The following is a 19,100-nucleotide window of genomic DNA, read 5'->3' on the forward strand; positions in this document are numbered from 1 at the left end:
AAGTCACCATATTTACATCTATATTATTCTCCATTCCAGCGCCTTCTTTTGAAAGCAGGTGGCTTGCATTTTATAATTAGCAAAATACTAAAATAGATCATCAAAACACCACTTTGTCAAGCTCCTAAAAGAAAGAATTTATATCAGAATACGGTCCAATCCATACTGGCGATAGAGCTGATAAAAGTCAGCTTTGTCCAGAAGAGGGGCTCTCTCATGGTATCGCACGGCCAACTTTCCCATCACAGGCCTTCACTGTCCTCTTTCGGAATTAGGGTTAACCCTGCTAAAGGCAGAAGAACAAGCTTGTCTTTGAGGGCAATGTTAGCCCAAAAGAGACCTCAGAAACTATGCGGATTTGAGAGCCATTTCTTAGACATAGCACTACCATTTACTAGCTCTCTGGCCACTTCATCTTTCAGTTCCCAAGCCTGCAAAAGTGGCACAATAATGATGCCTGTTACCTAGAATTATTATGACTTAAATTCTTAGCACAGCGTCCAAAAAGGAGGCACTTCGATGCAGGTCAAAGAGAAGACAGAATACACAAATTTACTTTCCTTCCTGAAACCAGGCCATAATGGAGTTGTTTGTTTTGTTTTAAAAGCCCCAAGGATAAAGAAAGGTAGAGAAAAGCAACAAAAGTTTGGGTGCTGGAAAGTAACTGGTAACTGACAGCAGACCCAGGAAGGCAAAACGTAAAGGCAAAATGAGAAGCAGCCCTATTTACATGATATAACTTCGGCCCATCTCTCCATCACTCTCCTCCCACCGCCCCCCCCCCAGCCCCCACCGGAACTGAACTGTAGGTGAAAATAAAGCCTAAATATGAAGATTGATGAAAAGTCTTTTTAAGAACCAGTTATCCGGGGCTGACCCAATGGTGCAGCAGTTAAGGTCTCACGTTCCACTTCAGCAGCCTGGGGTTCCCCAGTTCGGATCCTAGGTGCAGACATGGCACCACTTGGCAAGCCATGCTGTGGTAGGCATCCCCCGTATAAAGTAGAGGAAGATGGGCATGGATGTTAGCTCAGGGCCAGTCTTCCTCAGCAAAAAGAGGAGGTTTGGCAGCATATATTAGCTCAGGGCTAATCTTCCTCAAAAAAAAAAAAAAGAACCAGTAAAACCAGATCAGTTGGGTGACTGTTCCTCTGCAGTGGACATTTACATCCTGAATGCTGCCACCCCAGCCTTCTTACCCCTGCACTTCACAGAAGTTGAAAACGGGCCTATGTATAGCCCATCAAGCATGAGATCAGGAGAGCATTCTCAGAAGAATCTGACCTCTACCTTGATAGATAGGGTCCAAAACAAACAAAAATGAAAGGGCGTCTCAGAGCAAAATGAAACTACATAGGGAGAAGAAATTTTCAAAATATCATTAAGACCCCTAGAAGTATAACAAAATCTAATGCACATATAAAAAGAGAACAAAACACTATAAAAAAAAAAGGGGGGGGAATATCACAGAACAAAAATCTTTCTAGACAGTAAATACAGTGCGTGAAGACTTAGCACACACCTTGATAAAGAATTCCAAAATCAGCAATGGCCACATGTGAGTGTCTTTTAGCTCTGACAACCTGCTTTCACATCCCTTCCTTACATTCATCCTCCCCGGCTCCCTATTCTATTTAGGTATTCCTTATCTGTGCACTAAACACATCCTATGCATATATCTTTCAAAGCGCATACACCATATACCATAATTTTTGCTTGTTGTCTATCTCCCAGGCTAGTGTGTGAAGTTTCTCCAGGGAAGGGACTGAGTATCACCAACACGTAGCATAATGTCCAGCATACTAGTCGGTGCTCAATAAATTCCTGTTGAATGGATAAATGAATGGATGAATGAACCAGTTTGGTATGTCCCAAGGACTGACAATTCCAACAGCCCATTATCAGCTTTGTTGAACCCCCAGTTTAAACTCACATATGCAACTTCCTTGACTGAAAGAACAAGAAAAATGTTTGGGTAGAGGAAGAAGGGATGGATGGGATCCTCCCTTCAGTAAAGAATGCCAATCTGAACAAATAACATCTAATTACATACATGAAAAACAGCTCTGGAGCACCTATGGAATTCTGCCTCCGATTGCAAATGCAAATGCTCTATTACAATAGTTCAACTCTCAATGTCCATTTGTGTATTTTAAAATATTAACAGTGGTCGTATTTAAAGTTATTTTCTTCTTTTTGCTTCTGTATTTTCTGATGCTTCCTGGATAATAAAAATTAATTTTATATGCATAAAAATACATATAAATTCAAATCGATGCTGAAATACACTTAATTTTTTTTAAATCCTCACCTCTTTATGAAATGTACTTTGAACCAACAATGGTATAGGATTCTCAATCCTGTTCGTGCATCATAAACTGTATTTGTCCTGGCTCCTCTCAGAGCCATAGGACCAAAATCTACAGAAAGAGACCCCGGCATGTGAATTTCTAGCAAGCTATACAGGTATTCTGATGGCCAGGCAGGGCTGAGAATCACCATTTATAGAACACATAAAGGCTCATTAGACAGCCATGATCTTAATCCAAGAACTATGATTCCACCCAATAATTGCGTTCAGTGACTTCACTCATAACTTACAGGGGGAAAAGTAATCATTAGTTCAGTAAGAAGAGGGATGGAAGGAGAATACATAAAGAATAGGATTTCTCAGGGTGACTGCTGAGCACAGTTTAATCCAGATCCAAAGTATCTATTAAATGAAGACAATGGGTAAGATAGGATTTATTAGGCTTATTTCAAGTTTATCTTGCTTTTCTATACTTCTAACTGCTAAGGAGTAATTTCTTAAAGGATTACCTCCATTAAAACCCACCCTCTTATCCCTTTTGCTAGCAATTCTTTCCAAAGTATAAAAAAAGCTTATTTCAGTTTTTAAGAAGCTAGTTAATCAAATGGTATTCAAGTTCATTTGCCTGGTGTCCTTTGCTAAGACACTGAAATAAGGGCTTATAGCATATGCGTTGGAGCTATTAACCACGTCTGCTAACCATTTATCTTCCCTTTTTTTTCTAAACTCAAAAGCTGAAATTCTGTTAGCCTGCCACTTTATTTTTATTCACCATATTGCATTCAAACAGCATCACTATTATATTAATGTAATAGATCATCTCTGTAATTGAGTGTGAATACTATCACTTTGCACTGTTCTAGAGTTATTAATTTCAGTGTATTCATTGTATTGTTGAATGTAGCTGCACAGTAAATAATGCAACACAAAGAGGCTTTAACCTAGTCCCAAAGCCTACAACAAGGATATAAAGCCGGTGGTGTATTAACTTAAAAAATAGATCAATCTTATCTTGTAAAAAGAAGATAAAAGGTAGTTCTGTCAGTAAGGACAACCATGCTTGAGGCTGTAAACCATACTTGAGAATGTAAAGAAAAGCCTAGAAGCCTGTGTTAAATTTTGCTTTCTGTCCTTGGAGAAAGTCTTCAAATCAACGGACATTTTAAAAACAAAAACTAGATTCAATCATCCAGGTATTTCCTCCTGTTGACTATGCCAAGAAAGCATAAACTCAATGATAATAACAACAATAATTATAATGCCATTTCATAGCACTTTACAAAGGACTTCAATATACATGAAGTGAAAATTAATTGAATTCTTAAGTATGGCCATTACACGATCCAATGATATCCTAAGGCAAATAAACTAAGTAGCGAACATAACAGCATTTGTCAGAAGAGTAACACAATACCTTCTATAACTAGAAACAAATTCAGTGCAAATTAAATATCTACAGAGCCATGTAGGAAAGATACTTGGATAATACAAGAATTACCCTCAAGTTTTTGAGAAAGACACAACATCATTTGCGAACCATGGACAAACCTGGATTAAATGACTGCCAAGTGGATGGTGAGCTCTTTGGATGTTGGTCTGCCCCAACTGTTGGTTTGCACCCTTGGGAGCTTCCCAGCTGAAATCTGAAACTAGCACCCGCAACAAAGAGCAAGAAGAGACCAAAGAAAGAGGCAGGCCACTCCAGATTGATAAGTGATGGGTTTAATAAGCAAGGGAACTTACTTATGAGGCTGATCTCGGGCTGCCGCAAGACAAGCAGATCTCCATGCCTGTCTGCCACAATCTTTAAAGTTTATACAGAGACCTTCATGGGGTTCAGTCACGCACGCAGTCCAGACAGTTTCAACAACACCTTACTCTCTCAAGGCTGCATCCTTGAAAACAGCTCCCACTGTGGGAACAGTGGACTAAATATACATTTCAAGGATGGAGGAGAGGCATAAGGAGCCTCTAATTGCCTGCAACCAGCTTATGGGTCAACAGGAGGTCACGTCCTCTCAATGACCTCCTCCAACATTCCATCGCTCCATGACTAGTTCTTACAATCTTATTTGTCCCCCTCTTCCACATGTGCCCTGACTGGTCAGCAGGGGGTTCCATTATCATGGAGATGGCTCATTTGGCAGCTATCTGGCTGCATTGGAGGCAGATACCAAAGCAACAATACAGGCACATGCAAGAGAAAACACAGATTAAGATAACGATTCTCAAAATTTTTTCCACGAACAGCCACATAATCCAAACCACTGATTTATTAAATCCGCTAGGCTGAAGGTCAGATCACTCAGGGTGTTCACTTGTGTCCTCACGTGATTTAATAAAGATGATACATTAGCAGACTCATCAGGTATGAACATACAGCATTCTGTTTGGATGATGGCACAGTTGCCTCCCTGCAAGGCAGTAATAATGTCTAAGGCCATCCTATTTTGGAGGACAGTTTATCTCATTACAGACATTTCAGTTCAGTAAAGACAGGCTTTGCTGGCTATCATTTAAGGCTTGTGTGAATTTAGTAAGGGCTCTTATGTATGCTATAATGTCCTCCAGGCCAATGGAGAGAACATAGATAATGGCCAAGTGATGGTACCAGTGGAAAACAGAAAGTGCCCATGTGGCCTTGAGAAGAGGGAGTTTGACAATTTTTGTTACTGTGGGGCAGACTTTCTCCCATGCCCAGGGAAAACCCAAAGTGTAGTGGCCCAACGACCCAGGTGGAAGCCATGGCCAAAAATTTGTGCCACACAACATTGGGTCCCATTCAGGGCTACCTAATAAATACTTGGGCAGGACAACCAGTCAGGGCCAAACCAGTTCCTATTCTTTAATGAGACAGAATGACTACACACTTCTTTCTGGTGATATCCATCCCATGTCCTTGGTACAGTTGGGTTGGTTCTGTTTAGAGTAATTCTTCTGTTCCTAAAATGGGGGTGCCCGGATGCTGAAATGTCCAAAACCCAGGGTGAACCACATGAACCCATCCCAAATCTGAGCACAGCCACCCATGGCTCTGATGATAGTATTTTTAGGACTCTTCTGGTCAGCAGTTTGATGGGCTGCCTATGTAGTTTGATTCACAGAAAAAGAATACCCGTGCCCAGTGTTTTTGATAGTAAGTGCCACAGGCTAGGTTTCTGGGTCAGTATTGGTAATATCTGATGAATTAAGAGCACTAGTCCTAGCTTGTTCTTCCTTAACGTACTGCTTTAGGGCCTTCCAATTCTCTCCCTGGAATGATAATACCCACCATAGCAATCCTGACAAGCTAGAGGGACAGATGCCCACACGTCCCACAGTTGGATTGATTTCTTTGTCAGGCAAATAAGTGGGCCCACTGTAAAAAGCTATTTCTATCAGATGCCCTTCCTGTAACCAGACAGCACAAGAGCAGCAGAAGTCTAAGGTCAAAAAGACAGATATTTAGTAGGAACTTGTATGGAAAGATCTTCCCCTTATATAAGAATTACACTTGTGGCCTGATCTTTAGATGCCAATGTGGCTGCATTTGACTTGGTTGTACACACCATACCTGTTGGCTGGGAGAGGCAACACTGTCAGGTGTGAGTAGATGGACTGGGGGCAGGATATGCCAGACCAGGACCTCCATTTTTTTCCCTCTTTCAGGAGTGCATGTTCCATTCCAGGTATAGTGCATTTCAAAAGGCCTAGAGGGCTTGCAGCAGGACAACAGGATCACAGTGGAGACTGAGTAGTTTCCCCTCACCCAGGGGTACAAAGTAATTCACCCATCCTTGTGGGGCATCCCGTTGCCAATTCCAGTAGATAATGCCTTCCTCAGGCATGATGGAGTTTAGCCTTCTCAGTAGCAGAGCACGATAATCCGCATAAGAGGCAGGGCAATAGCTGTCTCCCAACACTTCCATACCTGTATGGTGTTGAGTGTCTTGGCAAGGGTCCCCAGTCTGACATATGGGGCAATAGGCCCTGTTAGTTTATCACTCAGCCTGGACAGTACTTTAATCCACTCACCCAAGGTTGGCTTTTTCATTGTTATTGGTAGTGCCATCAAGTCGATTCTGTCTCCTAGAACCCTATGTACCCCAGAGGGGAACCCTGCCTGGTCTTTTTGTTCCATCCTCTCATCTTCTGGCGCTGTATCAGACAATGCTCCACAGCTATTCACACAGTTTTCCCAAACAACTTTTTTGGAAGTGGGTGGCCAGGTTCTTCTTTCGAGTCTGTCTTAGTCTGGAAGCTCCAGTGAAACCTGTCTCCACAATGGGTGATCCTCCTGGGAAATACCGGTGGCATAGTTTTCAGTATCACAGCAACATGCAGCCACCACAGCCACAGTATGACAACGAACAGATGAGTAACATGGTTCCCTGACCAGGAACAAACCCAGGCCAAGGCAGTGAGAGCACCAAACCTTAACCACGAGACCACCAGGGCTGACTAAGTGGGTTTTACTTGTTAGTAATTTAATCTATTGTTGTAATATTCCATTTTTCCTTTCTAACAACCCTGCAGGTTATAGGGGAGATGGACCCTCCATTCAATATCATGTCCTTTTGCCAAGTTTTGCATATCAGGACCTTTGAAATGTGACCCTTGATCACTGTCCATTCAATGAGGGTGTCCATACATGGTACTCAGTTTCTCTAATTCCCTAATGGTGGCAGCCTGGTTTGCATGGTGACGGGAAAGCTTGGGTTAGGCCAGACGCAGTAGCTACACAAATCAAGGCATATTTAGAACCTTCACTCAGAGGGAGGGGCCAATATAAACAATTTGCCAATCCCTTACCAGTTGGGAATTCTGGTGAATGGCCACACACACCTTTGGCAGTTGCCTTGGGTGTTGCTTAGAACACATAGGACGTGCTGTTACTGCATTAACCAAGTCACTGTATATCAAGGGCAAGCTGGCATCCTTGGCAATACGCCAACTCACCCAGGCACTACAGTGGCCACACTTTCTATGTACCCACTCTTTCTATGTACCCAATCTGCCATATCTACTGAAAGGTCAATTGCTAGGGCTGGTCCCCAGTTAGAGCATCAGCATCCTGATTGCCAGGGGGTGTCAGTGCCTTATAAGCTAGGATGTGGAAGACACTGAGGATTGCCTCTGGCTCTTGCATGAGAACCCAAATGTTCTTCCACATACCCTGATCCTACAAGGGCTTATTCATCATCATCTGCCCCTCAGTTTCCCATTGTGCAAGCCATAAAGTTAATCCCCTTAGAACAGCTTAACTTTCAGTGCAAAGTGTTTACAATCCAGTAAAAAAAAAAGATAAATAAAAGATAGACATAGTTCCTGTGTGCCTTGGTGTCCCAAATTGTGAAAATAGAGATAATAATATTCACCACATAGATTTTGAGAATTAGAGATTTCCTAAAATACAAACTTCATAAAAACACAGTGTTCTGACACACCCAGTTGGGTGAGCAGTGTGGCATAGGCTGCGGAGAGACCAAAGGAAAGATCCAGAGTCAGCAAATGAGACATTTAGGTTTATTGGGAGTTACTTACAGGGAGGTCCAGTCGTGCCCTACTAGCCAGCAATATGTATCCACAACTGCAGGTGGGGAGAGGGTTTCTCATATAGGCAAGGGACACAAAGGCTATATACCTGCCAAGAGGCTGCCCCTTGTATGACCAGCGTTCCCAGGAACAGTAGCTCACGTTGGAGGGGCTCTGTGTCCCTTTAAGACGCCATGTTCTTTAAGTGAGATAATGTAGGATCCAGGCTGGCCAGGCCCTGGATTGTTACAAATCCCAGCAGCTGGGCATCCCGCCCAGAAGGGAGCTAGAAGGATACATGGTTACAATGGACTTGGGGGCCCTTGCTGAGCAAGAGAGGCCCCAGCCCTACACAGGATTTGTGTCTGTCTTGTTTACCCCATACTTTTTGACACAGAGTATCAAGTGTTAGCAAATATTTGTTGAATGAATGAATAATACATATAAAACATTTCAGGCAATGTCTAGCACATGGTGAACACACAATAAGCTTTAGCTATTATTAGGCACTTAATATATAATATGATAATAAAGGAGAATATTAAGAGTAGTCAAAAGAATTGTAAAGAAAAAAAAACTATGAAATTCCTGGTAGGAATGAGTATTTCCATCTCAGAGGATCTCTGCAACAACAGAAACCAGGTTAAACAAGTTATGGTTTATTCATACAATGGAATACTAGAAAATATGGCAATGAAAGTGAAAAAGACTGCTACACATAGTCACGTGGATGAATCTCACAACCATAATGGTGAACAAAAGAAATTAGACACAAGGGAAAACATACTGTGTGATTAGTTGTATGTGAAGTTCAAAAACCAAGTTGCTGAATCTTTTATGATATTATTAGGATACATACCTTTGGGCAGGAGGAAAAGTATAGGATTGGAGAGACACAGGAACAATTATGGCATTGGTAATGTTCTATGATGTGACCTGGGTAGTGGTTCAATAATGACAATTCATCCTGTACATATTTGTATTAGTCAGCTTTGTTTTTGCTGCAGTAACAAATAACCCCAACATCTCAGAGGCTCACAACAACAAAAGTTTTTTGTTCCTTGCTTCCGTTACATGAAAGCTGCAGTCTACTAGGTTCCCCTGGGTTCATTTAAGCTCAGCTCAGCTTGGCTTCATTCCAGGAGTCTTCTCTTCTTAGACCCAGAGTAGAAAAGTAGCCATTATTTGGGGTATACTTTTTCACGGGGCAGGGTTCAGAAACTCAAGGTAACTGAGGCAAACTGGACAGCTGGCTGCATTAAAACTTTCTGCCCAGATATGGTACACAGCTTGTTCAAAACTTTGTTTCTGATCTATTTGATCCAGTCATCCCCACATGCCATGAGCCACTGAGCCACACCCAGAGTTCTCTGAGACATGGACTTATTTGCAGATATTTTGCCACATTTATCAAGCTTTATTGAGAACACACCCTTGGTCTCTTTACCCTGAGCCATTTTCTCCAGCACAAAGTATTATTTTACAGATGTAACTGAAGTCCCAAGTCAGCTGATTTTGAGTTAATTGAAAGGGAGATTATGCTGGGGGTGGGGGGGAGGGGGTGGGCATGATTTGGACTAGGCCTCCCTGAGGCAATAAGGCCGCTTCTGCTCCCCTTGAAGAAGTAAGCTGCCGTGTTGTGAGAAAGCCTGGGAGAGGGCCATGTGGCAAGGAACTGCCAGCAGTCGCTAGGAGCAGAAAGTAGCCTGCATCTGACAATCAGGAAGAAGAGGGAAACCTCAGTCCTACAACCGCAAGGCAATGAATTCTGCCAACAACAACAGGAGCTTGGAAGAGAATCCTGAGTTCCAGAAAGTAATGGAGTCAGGCTGACGCCCTGACTGCAGCCTTGCAGAGGCCCCAGGGAGGCAGTGCCTGAACTCCTGACCCACGGACCATATGAGATAAAAAAATGTTCCTTGCTTTAAGTTGCTAAACTTGTAGTAATTTGTTATCTAGCAGTAAAAAAAAGAATAGATCCCCCATTCCATAAACTCTACATGGCCTCCCACTGGTCCTGGTACTCTTCAAACTGTCTAGTGCAGCGGTTCCCAGATTTGAGTGTGCATCAGAATTACCCGAAGGACTGTTAGAACAAAGACTGCAGAATCCCAAGCCCAGAGATTCTAATTCATGAGACATGGAGTGGGGTCCATGAATGTGTGATGCTAACAATTTCCAAGGTGAGGCTGATACTGTTGGTCTAGAAACCACACTTTGAGAATCACAGGTCTAGTGTGACTACATTTACTTCTATGCACTTTAAATGCCCTCAGTAGCAAAATACCATGAGAACACAAGCATCCGATTGAAGTAAATGGTTGGCTTCCTTCTATGTTAAAGGTTTTCACAAAGAGAAAAAGAGAGAGGAAAATCTTATTCAGTGATATTCATTAAGCTTAATACCTGATTTTCATTAAGCTACCTGATTCTTATTACACCTGGGCCAGGAGAAAATGCCTACTTCCAGAGATGCACTGAATCGTTACCTTTCCCCATTTTACAATTTACGTTCCTGTTTTTCTGTACTATTTTCATTATAGTGGCCTGATTTATAGTAGAAATTGTTAAAATGTCATAGCCGATATTTATACTTGAAATTGTTAAAATGCCATATTCAATACTCTAAGAGGGCCCAATAAATTTAAACCAAATTGATAATTATGGGTTAAGTCCATAATATCACTGTTGTCACGACTTATACAATTCAATACAAACATTTTTTAAAAGAATTACAACTACTCATAATAATATAATCAGGGAGCTATGAATTTGCTATTCATCTGTTTTAGTGTTAGGTTTAATAGCTGGGCCAGTATACCATGGATCTAAAGACACTACACACACCAAGAGAATAACGTATACCTAGGCTTTCTATGCTTGATGTTCCGATTTGTTTAAATACTATAATTACCACCTTTTGTCTTCATGTTCTGTAAAGGATTTTTTTTTTTTTTTTTTTTGACAGAAGTGCCTCTGTCTATGCCGGCCGCTTCCAAGTAACTGCAGAATGGTAAGCACTACACCATTTAATGAATATTCATATCAAAGAGATATTTATAACATTTTTCATGTCATTGCTCCTTTACCCTTTCCCAACACACACTTTGAGAATTATAATGAATTCTTGAAATCCTGAAGGAACTACCTTCAGTTCTTATACAAGGCTTTAAAATACATTTTTAAACAAAAGAACTTCAAATTAAAGAGAGAAAGAAATTAGAAGTAAGTATTCGTGAGAGATAATCACATCAGTGAATCAAGTAATACAGGGAAAAAAGTTGAGAGTTAAAGGCGGTATAATAATTTGCTTAAGTAAGAAAACCTAAGAATAGATAACATTAATACAAAAATATAAGCTCTCCAGGGGTAGGGATTTTTGTCTTTTTGTTTATTGCTATGTTCCTTGTTTCTAGAATATTTAGTGCAGAGTAGAAGTCAAGAATGTTTGTTGAATAAATGAAAGACTAGATAAATGCATGAATGTGTGTGACATACAAAATCGATCATGGTTCTCCTAGTCACAGAAAACACGTCTATGATCCTGTGTGTACTCAACACCGACAATCCGGAATGGGGAAATGGCTCAGATTCCAGCACGACGTGCTTGATTCTCAATGTAAAATACAAAATCTTGGTGTTCAATGTCCGCCATCTGGCCTGGAAAAGCCAGATATACAAATACCTCTTGTACAACGGGATAAGTGAAAAAAGAGTCTGGCCACAGACTGGTTGAAAAAGCTGCAAATAAATGATAACATTTGAGCACTAGCTAAAAAGAGCAGTGAGAGGACAAAAGAGTATGGGGACCCAAAGCAAAGGTACAGAAATGTCCAAGTTCACAGTGCTGTTGGAGAACAGTAAGCTGTGCATTTCGAACTTTTTAACTGCAACCTGTAGCAAGAAATACCTCTATAGTATACTTAACTGAAACAAGTTTTATGAAATAATGCTCATCTTTACTCATTTTATACATTTAATATTTTCTACTTCTTTTTTTCTTAATGCTAGTGAAGATGTACTAAATCAATTTCAAGATCCATTTGTTTGAAAAACATTGGGTCTGAGTATCGAATAGATGTGGGGAGCAGACCACTGAAATGAAAATAACAAAGGACACTCTGCCAGCACAGCTCCAACTCTCCTCTCATCCAGGTGGTTTGCTGCTGAGCTGCAATTCTTAGAGAGGGACTATGATCTAAGTCCCTTTCCTACTTAAAACTCAGAGTGGTAGAAAAGATGAGTAAAGAAATCCCTCTCTATATTAGGCCAAAGCGCAGGAAGGGAAAGTGCCACAGGCCATTTCTTCTTTACTGTGGGCATAATCCTTAGGGCTAATCATTATTCTATCTAAAAGGGTTACGAGTGTTTGAAAATGAAAGGACTCTTACATCTGGGAACATCCTAAATTCAATCTATATCTGGATTTACCTTAAAGTTTACCAGAGTCAAATTGTTACACTGCACTACAAAAAGCAAAACTCTCTTCTCCTTCCTCTATAAATAACAATTTAACTGCTTCCACAACACTCTTCGTTGAAGACTATTTATTGAGCACTCTCTATGTGCCAGGCTCTGTTCTACTACTAGGAACTACGACAGTGGGGAAACAAATATCCAAGTCTCTTGGAGTTTATATTTTACAGAAAACAGACAAATAAATAGACAAATACATCAGATAATAATAAAAGCTATGAAGGAAATAAATAGCGTCTTGGGTTAGAAAATAGTCTTTAAAGTAGCCAGGAAAGGACTTTCTCGGGAGGTAATATTTAAGTCGAGAGCTGCTGAATGCAAAGGAGCCACTGAAGTGAAGAGCTAAGGAAAAAATTTTCCAGGCCCTGGAAGTACATAAACGAAAATCTGAGACATGAAAGAGGTGTCTAATTTAAGGCCAGTCTATCTCGAGCCCAGTGAGGAGTTGGAAAGAGTAGTACAAGATGAGACAGGAAGTTACGTAAAGTTACTGGATTGTTGCAGTAACTGGAATTGGAAGTTTCTGGAGCATGACACGATCCAATTTGGGTTTTTAAAAGCTCCTTCTTGTAGCCATGTGGAGAATGGATTAGACAGGGGTATGATTCGAAGCTGAGAGATCTCTTACAAGACTGATTTCCAAGCAAGCAAAGATGCAGGATTAGACTAGGGTGTTGGCGGTGGAGAAGGAGAAAAGATGGACTCAGATGTATTCTGGAGGTAGAACCAACAAAACTTACATTCAGAGTTTTCTTGAGAGACCACAAGTAAGTGAATCAAAAATTGGGTGGAGCACTGAATGCTTTTAAGAGGAAGGAAAAAATTGTGAGGAAGGAAAGAATGGGAGACGTATACACCAAGTAAGCCTAAAGTAAGATATTAAAGTGGTCACATTTACAACTCTAATCCCATGTCCTGCTCTGGGCCTCTCTTTTCTTAAAACGAAATATTAAAACCAGGCAGAAAAAGAGAGGAACTGCTCTGAGAATTTTTTTAGGCTTAAATGGTTGAGCCCAGGCCACTGAAGAAAGATAATTTACCCAATGAAAATTATGAAGCAAGATTTAACTAAGATCATTTTAGGGAGAAACAGTGGTTCTCACTCTGGCTGCGCATTCAAATTCTCTGGCGAGCTTTTAGAACCATATGCAGGCTCCACCAGAGTGGTTCTGAATTTCCTTAGTTTGAGGTGGAACACAGGCATAGGTACTTTTTAAAAAGAAGATTCTAATGAGCAGCCAGAATTGAGAGCCCTGAGGCAGAAGTACACCTGAGGATGTCAGGTCAATAAACTTACCCCATTAAATGATGGATTAATAGAGGGAATGGGGTGCAGGAACTTTTCCCCCAGATATAGAATATAGGCCCATTGGTCAAACAGACATAGTTCGAGCTACAAGAAAATAAAAGTCCATTTTCTTTGATGTGTTTTTTTTTAAGCTTGGAAAAAATGTTATTCTCACCTTACTTGTTAAAAACACAGACCACTCATATACACATATTTTAAAATATATTTTATTTCTATTATGAACAACAAAGAGGGAAGAGATTAATAGCTGATAGTTGACTGAAAGAAAAACAGAAGAAGAAGAAGGGGATACCAATCTTGCCCAGACAAGGAAACACACAGGATAAAATAAGGAATTTTCAGCGAAAACATGATCACAAGGGATGAAGGACTGAGTTATTTCTGGAGGGAAAATAATTATAATTGGTTATCAGTATACACCCGGCAATGGGTTTCATTGTATGACACCACTGCTGCTTTCCAGCTGCTCTTTAATCTGAACCCTTCCAAGATTTAACTCTTGGATGAGCCACAGAATTACCCGAGCAGGACTAAGAGCCAACCAGCTATTCTCCTGAAATAGACACCAGAAACGTAATCCTTCAACTGCCCTGAAGATTCTTTGTTGCTGGTGGGTGAATGGACAATGGAAGGCAAGAGTAGTTATATAACTTGCCCTAATCATTCAATTAATTTATGGTCTCACTGGAATCAGAACCAAGATTTTAAATTGTCAGGTTTTTACTTTGTTCCACTTACGCTTTCTTCGCACCCTAAAGCCACTGAAAAAAAAGAAAAACGTGTTAGTGCAATTTCTAAATCTTCACAGTCTGGAGAGCTTTGAGAGCTGCAACTGTCCAGGTGAGGTGGTAGTGTGTGAAGGGTGCGGCCCAGATAACTCAGTGGAATAAAATCTGGGTGTTGAGCAGACAAGACAAAACGAGGTTTTTCAGTCTTCGGTGGGCGTGTCCACTTCAGGAAGGGAGTTAAAGCAAGAGAATTGAAGAGCTAAAGGGAAGGAGAGGGAACGTAAAGAATCATAGAATGTGGGCGCGGTGGGTGGGAAAGAGATTCCAGGACACCAAAGCAGCATATACCACCACACAGTTGAGTAGAATTCGGAGGTATCAAGCGGGCACTGGACCCGCGACCCCGCAGGAAGTGGAAGAAGGAGCGCGCACTACAAGTCCCAGAAGGCCCCGCTTCCTGGAGCTCGCGCGGTGCCGCGCAACGCCCGCCGGGAGCCGGCCCGAGCCGCCAAGATGTCGCAGCCCAAGAAAAGAAAGCTTGAGTCGGGGGGCGGCGGAGGAGGAGGGGAGGGCACTGAAGAGGAAGATGGCGGAGAGCGGGAGGCGGCCGTGCCGCGACCCCGGAGGACTAGAAGGGAGCGGGACCGGCTGTATTACGAGTGCTACTCGGACGTGTCGGTCCACGAGGAGATGATTGCGGACCGCGTGCGCACCGATGCCTACCGTCTGGGCATCCTGCGGAACTGGGCGGCGCTGCGGGGCAAGACGGTGCTGGACGTGGGCGCGGGCACCGGCATCCTTAGCATCTTCTGTGCCCAGGCCGGGGCCAGGCGCGTGTATGCGGTGGAGGCCAGCGCCATCTGGCAACAGGCCCGGGAGGTGGTGCGGCTCAACGGGCTGGAGGACCGGGTGCACGTCCTGCCGGGGCCAGTGGAGACGGTGGAGTTACCGGAGCAGGTGGATGCCATCGTGAGCGAGTGGATGGGCTACGGGCTCCTGCACGAGTCCATGCTGAGCTCGGTGCTCCACGCGCGGACCAAGTGGCTGAAGGAGGGCGGGCTTCTCCTGCCGGCCTCCGCGGAGCTCTTCGTGGCGCCCATCAGCGACCAGATGCTGGAGTTGCGCCTGGACTTCTGGAGCCAGGTGAAGCAGCTCTACGATGTAGACATGAGCTGCCTGGAGAGCTTCGCCACGCGCTGCCTCATGGGCCACTCGGAAATCGTGGTGCAGGGCCTGTCCGGCGAGGACGTGCTGGCTCGGCCGCAGCGCTTTGCTCAGCTGGAGCTGGCCCGCGCCGGCCTGGAGCAGGAGCTGGAGGCCGGGGTGGGCGGGCGCTTCCGCTTCAGCTGCTACGGCTCGGCGCCCATGCACGGCTTCGCCATCTGGTTCCAGGTGACCTTCCCCGGAGGGGACTCAGAGAAACCCCTGGTGCTGTCCACCTCGCCTTTCCACCCGGTCACACACTGGAAGCAGGCACTCCTCTACCTGAACGAGCCTGTGCAAGTGGAGCAAGATACGGCCATTTCCGGAGAGATCACGCTGCTGCCCTCCCGGGACAACCACCGTCTCCTGCGCGTGCTGCTGCGCTACAAAGTGGGCGACCAGGAGGAAAAGACCAAAGACTTTGCCATGGAGGACTGAGCGTGGCCTTTTCTCCCAGCTACCTCCCGAGCGGCCAGCCCTCCCGGGGAGAGGCGGGGCGGGGGGTGGGGGGGGGTCGAAGGAGAAAGGGAGATCCCACGTGCAAATAGGGGGAAACAGCTTCCGTCTCCCTTTTTCCCTCGTGGCTCCTGGGGAGGGAGAGTGACTTCAGCCTCCCTTCGAGGAGCTGCTTCTGGCGGTATTTAATTAAAAAGTAATCCCGATGCCCCCAAAGACGGAAACAGCGTGTTTATTAATGGGCTTTTAAGTCTCAAAAGCATGTGGGACCAAGCACTTGGGTTTCTATTTCTTTTGTTTCACGGAAGAAAATGTCACTGTGTGAAAGCTCTATGCACATCCCTGACACTTCACATCTTGTCTAAGGCTGAAACCCGGGAGAAGGGTAAAAGGGTTTAGACTCCATAAATTTCCACTCTGACTTTAATATCGCTCCAGAGCCATATTCTCTCATTCTCTGAATTCCCTCCCTTCCCGCGGTGCCTCTAGGCTACGGTTCTTATTTCTCATTGTTTTTTAGAAAACTTTACTACTGGTAATGAGAGGGAGGAGAATGAGGAAGCGGTTTAAATAGCCCTGTTCTCATCACACTTGCTGCTTCCGTAGGGTGCTAGAGTTGATGAACACGTTATTCCATTGAGTAATAAAGATTTTATATTTAATTGTACAGCATTCCTAAGAAATCTAGAAGGTATATTTAGGAGAAAAAGACCCGAGAGACAGTGAAGTAGTATGATATTTTTATTCTTTATTAAGACAACCAAGAAAACGTTTCATGTATGTCCCATAATAAATTTTTGTGTAGTTGCTATGAAACAGATTGATAGAAGAGGTTGCTGAACCTGACCCAAGGGCTTATTATTCATCACCAGGGGGGAATTATTTAAGCTGCCTAAATTACGGAAAATATTTTCCCAGCTGGAAAAGTACACTCATTCTCATTTAAACTCCCTCATTTAGAGGAATCATGTGACTTGGCCTACTTACATCAACTGAAATTTCCTTTTTTAGTTTTTTTTTCTTTTTAGCTCAGCCAAATATGAAAGTTGTGAATTTAGGAAAATCATTTGTAATGAGGTGTGTCATGTTATCAGATTTATTTCACCACTGTTTCCCTCCTTATCCCCGTGGCAAATAAACCATTGGCATTCTCTGTCTTTTTATAGATGAAGTAAGAAATCTTGTGTACTGTCTGAGTTATAATGCCTTTGCCTTTTTAATATTGTCAGTTCTTAAGAAAAGTGTTACAACTCCTTCAGAATAGAGCTTCAGGGTAATTCAGCTATGCTTAATGTATGGTTGTTTTCATACTGGTAGCTTTTGTATGCTAATAGAAAACAGGTGTGAAAAACTAGTCTTCTGAAGTACTCTAACATAGTTTATTGTAACTGAGTTTTCTACTTTAATCATCACATATTAAAGTACTTAAGTATTATAATTTGGTGTTAGCACATGAGATCTGCCATTATGAAGGGAAACACAAAATCAACGACTTTACAGGCTCCTTGAATAGCAAGCAATACAGATAATTGTCACCATTTTGATGTGAAGACAGTTAACAGCCTGTGTAAATAGTGCAGTCATAGCAACCTAGGCCTCTTAAACTAGAGGTATAAAATAGCTCCTTCTTTTGGGGTCAGCTGTATTTTTAAGTTGAACATTTATTTATTTGAAATTTCAATGTATGGTTTTGAGTAGATTCTTGGTGGGTTTTTTTTTAACTTCCTTTAACAATCCCTTTGCTTATGGGCAAACAAAAACATTCTTACAAATTACATTTTTTATTTATGTTTCATAAATATGCAAGTACTAGAGAGTTATTACCAATATAAGCACACAAAGGGAACACCAGTTAAAACTGCGTAACTATAGAAGTAAATGGTAAGTATTTCATAATTAGGCAAAATAAGTTTAAAAATTCTTACTGTTTTCCAGAAGAAAAATGAATTACCATAAAAATACAGTTACTAAAGCAATTGGTCAAGAGCCAGCATAGCACAGTGGTTGAAAGGTTGTGCTCGAGCCAGCCAGCTGGTGTTGGAACCTAGGCTCCACCGCTCTTTAACTGCAACATTGGGCAAAATACTTAACTTTTGTTTTTTCTCCAATGCTTTCATGTAAACCGGGGATAACAATCATATCTGCTCAGTAGAAATGTGAGGCTACAAAGAGTTAATACCTGTAAGAACAAAGTGCCTGGTACATGGTAAGATCTTAATATCTCTTAGCTGTTGTGATTATGGAAAAGCAGTATGCAAACCTGGAGCGTTGGACACGTAGAAAATGTGCTACAGAATAAATATTCAACATTTTAATTTTTTTACAGGTATTGTTTGACAGTATCAGCATGGCTGTATATGACGAGCAATGTATGACACTGGACACCAGATGAGCCAAAGGAAACCCAAGCCCTTTGGAGTGAGGACATTTCCAGAAGGATGAAAGTGTGAGATGCGCCAACATCCAGGCACTGTCCAATCTCTGTATGAACTGTTATGATTGCTTAGGGCCATTTGGGCCACAGGCAGGAACTACCAGCCCTGAGGAAAGAAGACGGTGAAGTTCCACCTGCTTTCCTATTTATTTAGCACTGAAACTTTCCAAATATTTCCATTAAATCACTGGGCCAATGGACATTTTATTGAGTGTACCATGTAGCAGGCATTGTGATAAGCATTTAGGATACAAACCAATAAAACAGTTTCTGCCTCCAAAAAGGTATGTTCATGGCATAAAGCAGAAAGTAAAATACATAAACAATAATGGGCTAAAAGATTGGGATGGTGTAGATGCTAGGGAGGGTGGGTAATTTTCTTCACTTTACATGCTAGGAAAGAATTAGACATTGAAGGATTTGCCTAAGGATACATAGCTAATTCTTGACAAACTGAACACAAGTCTTTCAATTCCTAACCCCAGACAACCCTTTAGTTTAAGAAAGCCTCATTGGAGATCTATCTCATAGGCCCAGAAGAGCCACCTTCACTATATAGGACCTCAAGGTTGACAACTAATAGGCTCTCATGAAACACCTCCTGTACCCATTTCCCTAACATAGCTAATCAAATGTGGCACTCTTTCTGAGGCTCCCAGGAAACTGAAT

At 42.4% G+C, this 19,100-nt stretch overlaps 1 protein-coding gene across 1 annotated transcript; it reads left to right on the forward strand.

Moving 5' to 3' along the window:
- The first annotated feature begins 13,804 nt into the window (after positions 1-13,804).
- PRMT6 (protein arginine methyltransferase 6) lies at positions 13,805-18,714 on the forward strand. Its single transcript, XM_044749280.2, has one exon. The coding sequence runs from the start codon at positions 14,852-14,854 to the stop codon at positions 15,977-15,979; it is 1,128 nt and encodes a 375-aa protein (XP_044605215.2). The 5' UTR covers positions 13,805-14,851; the 3' UTR covers positions 15,980-18,714.
- The last annotated feature ends 386 nt before the right edge of the window (positions 18,715-19,100 follow it).

This window comes from Equus asinus, chromosome 16 (assembly GCF_041296235.1).
Source record: "Equus asinus isolate D_3611 breed Donkey chromosome 16, EquAss-T2T_v2, whole genome shotgun sequence".
In the NCBI taxonomy this organism is placed as follows: domain Eukaryota; kingdom Metazoa; phylum Chordata; class Mammalia; order Perissodactyla; family Equidae; genus Equus; species Equus asinus.

What these genes read in the sequence shown, in the direction of transcription:
- PRMT6 (XM_044749280.2), top strand. Translation starts at nt 14,852, where the DNA reads ATGTCGCAGCCCAAGAAAAGAAAGCTTGAGTCGGGGGGCGGCGGAGGA.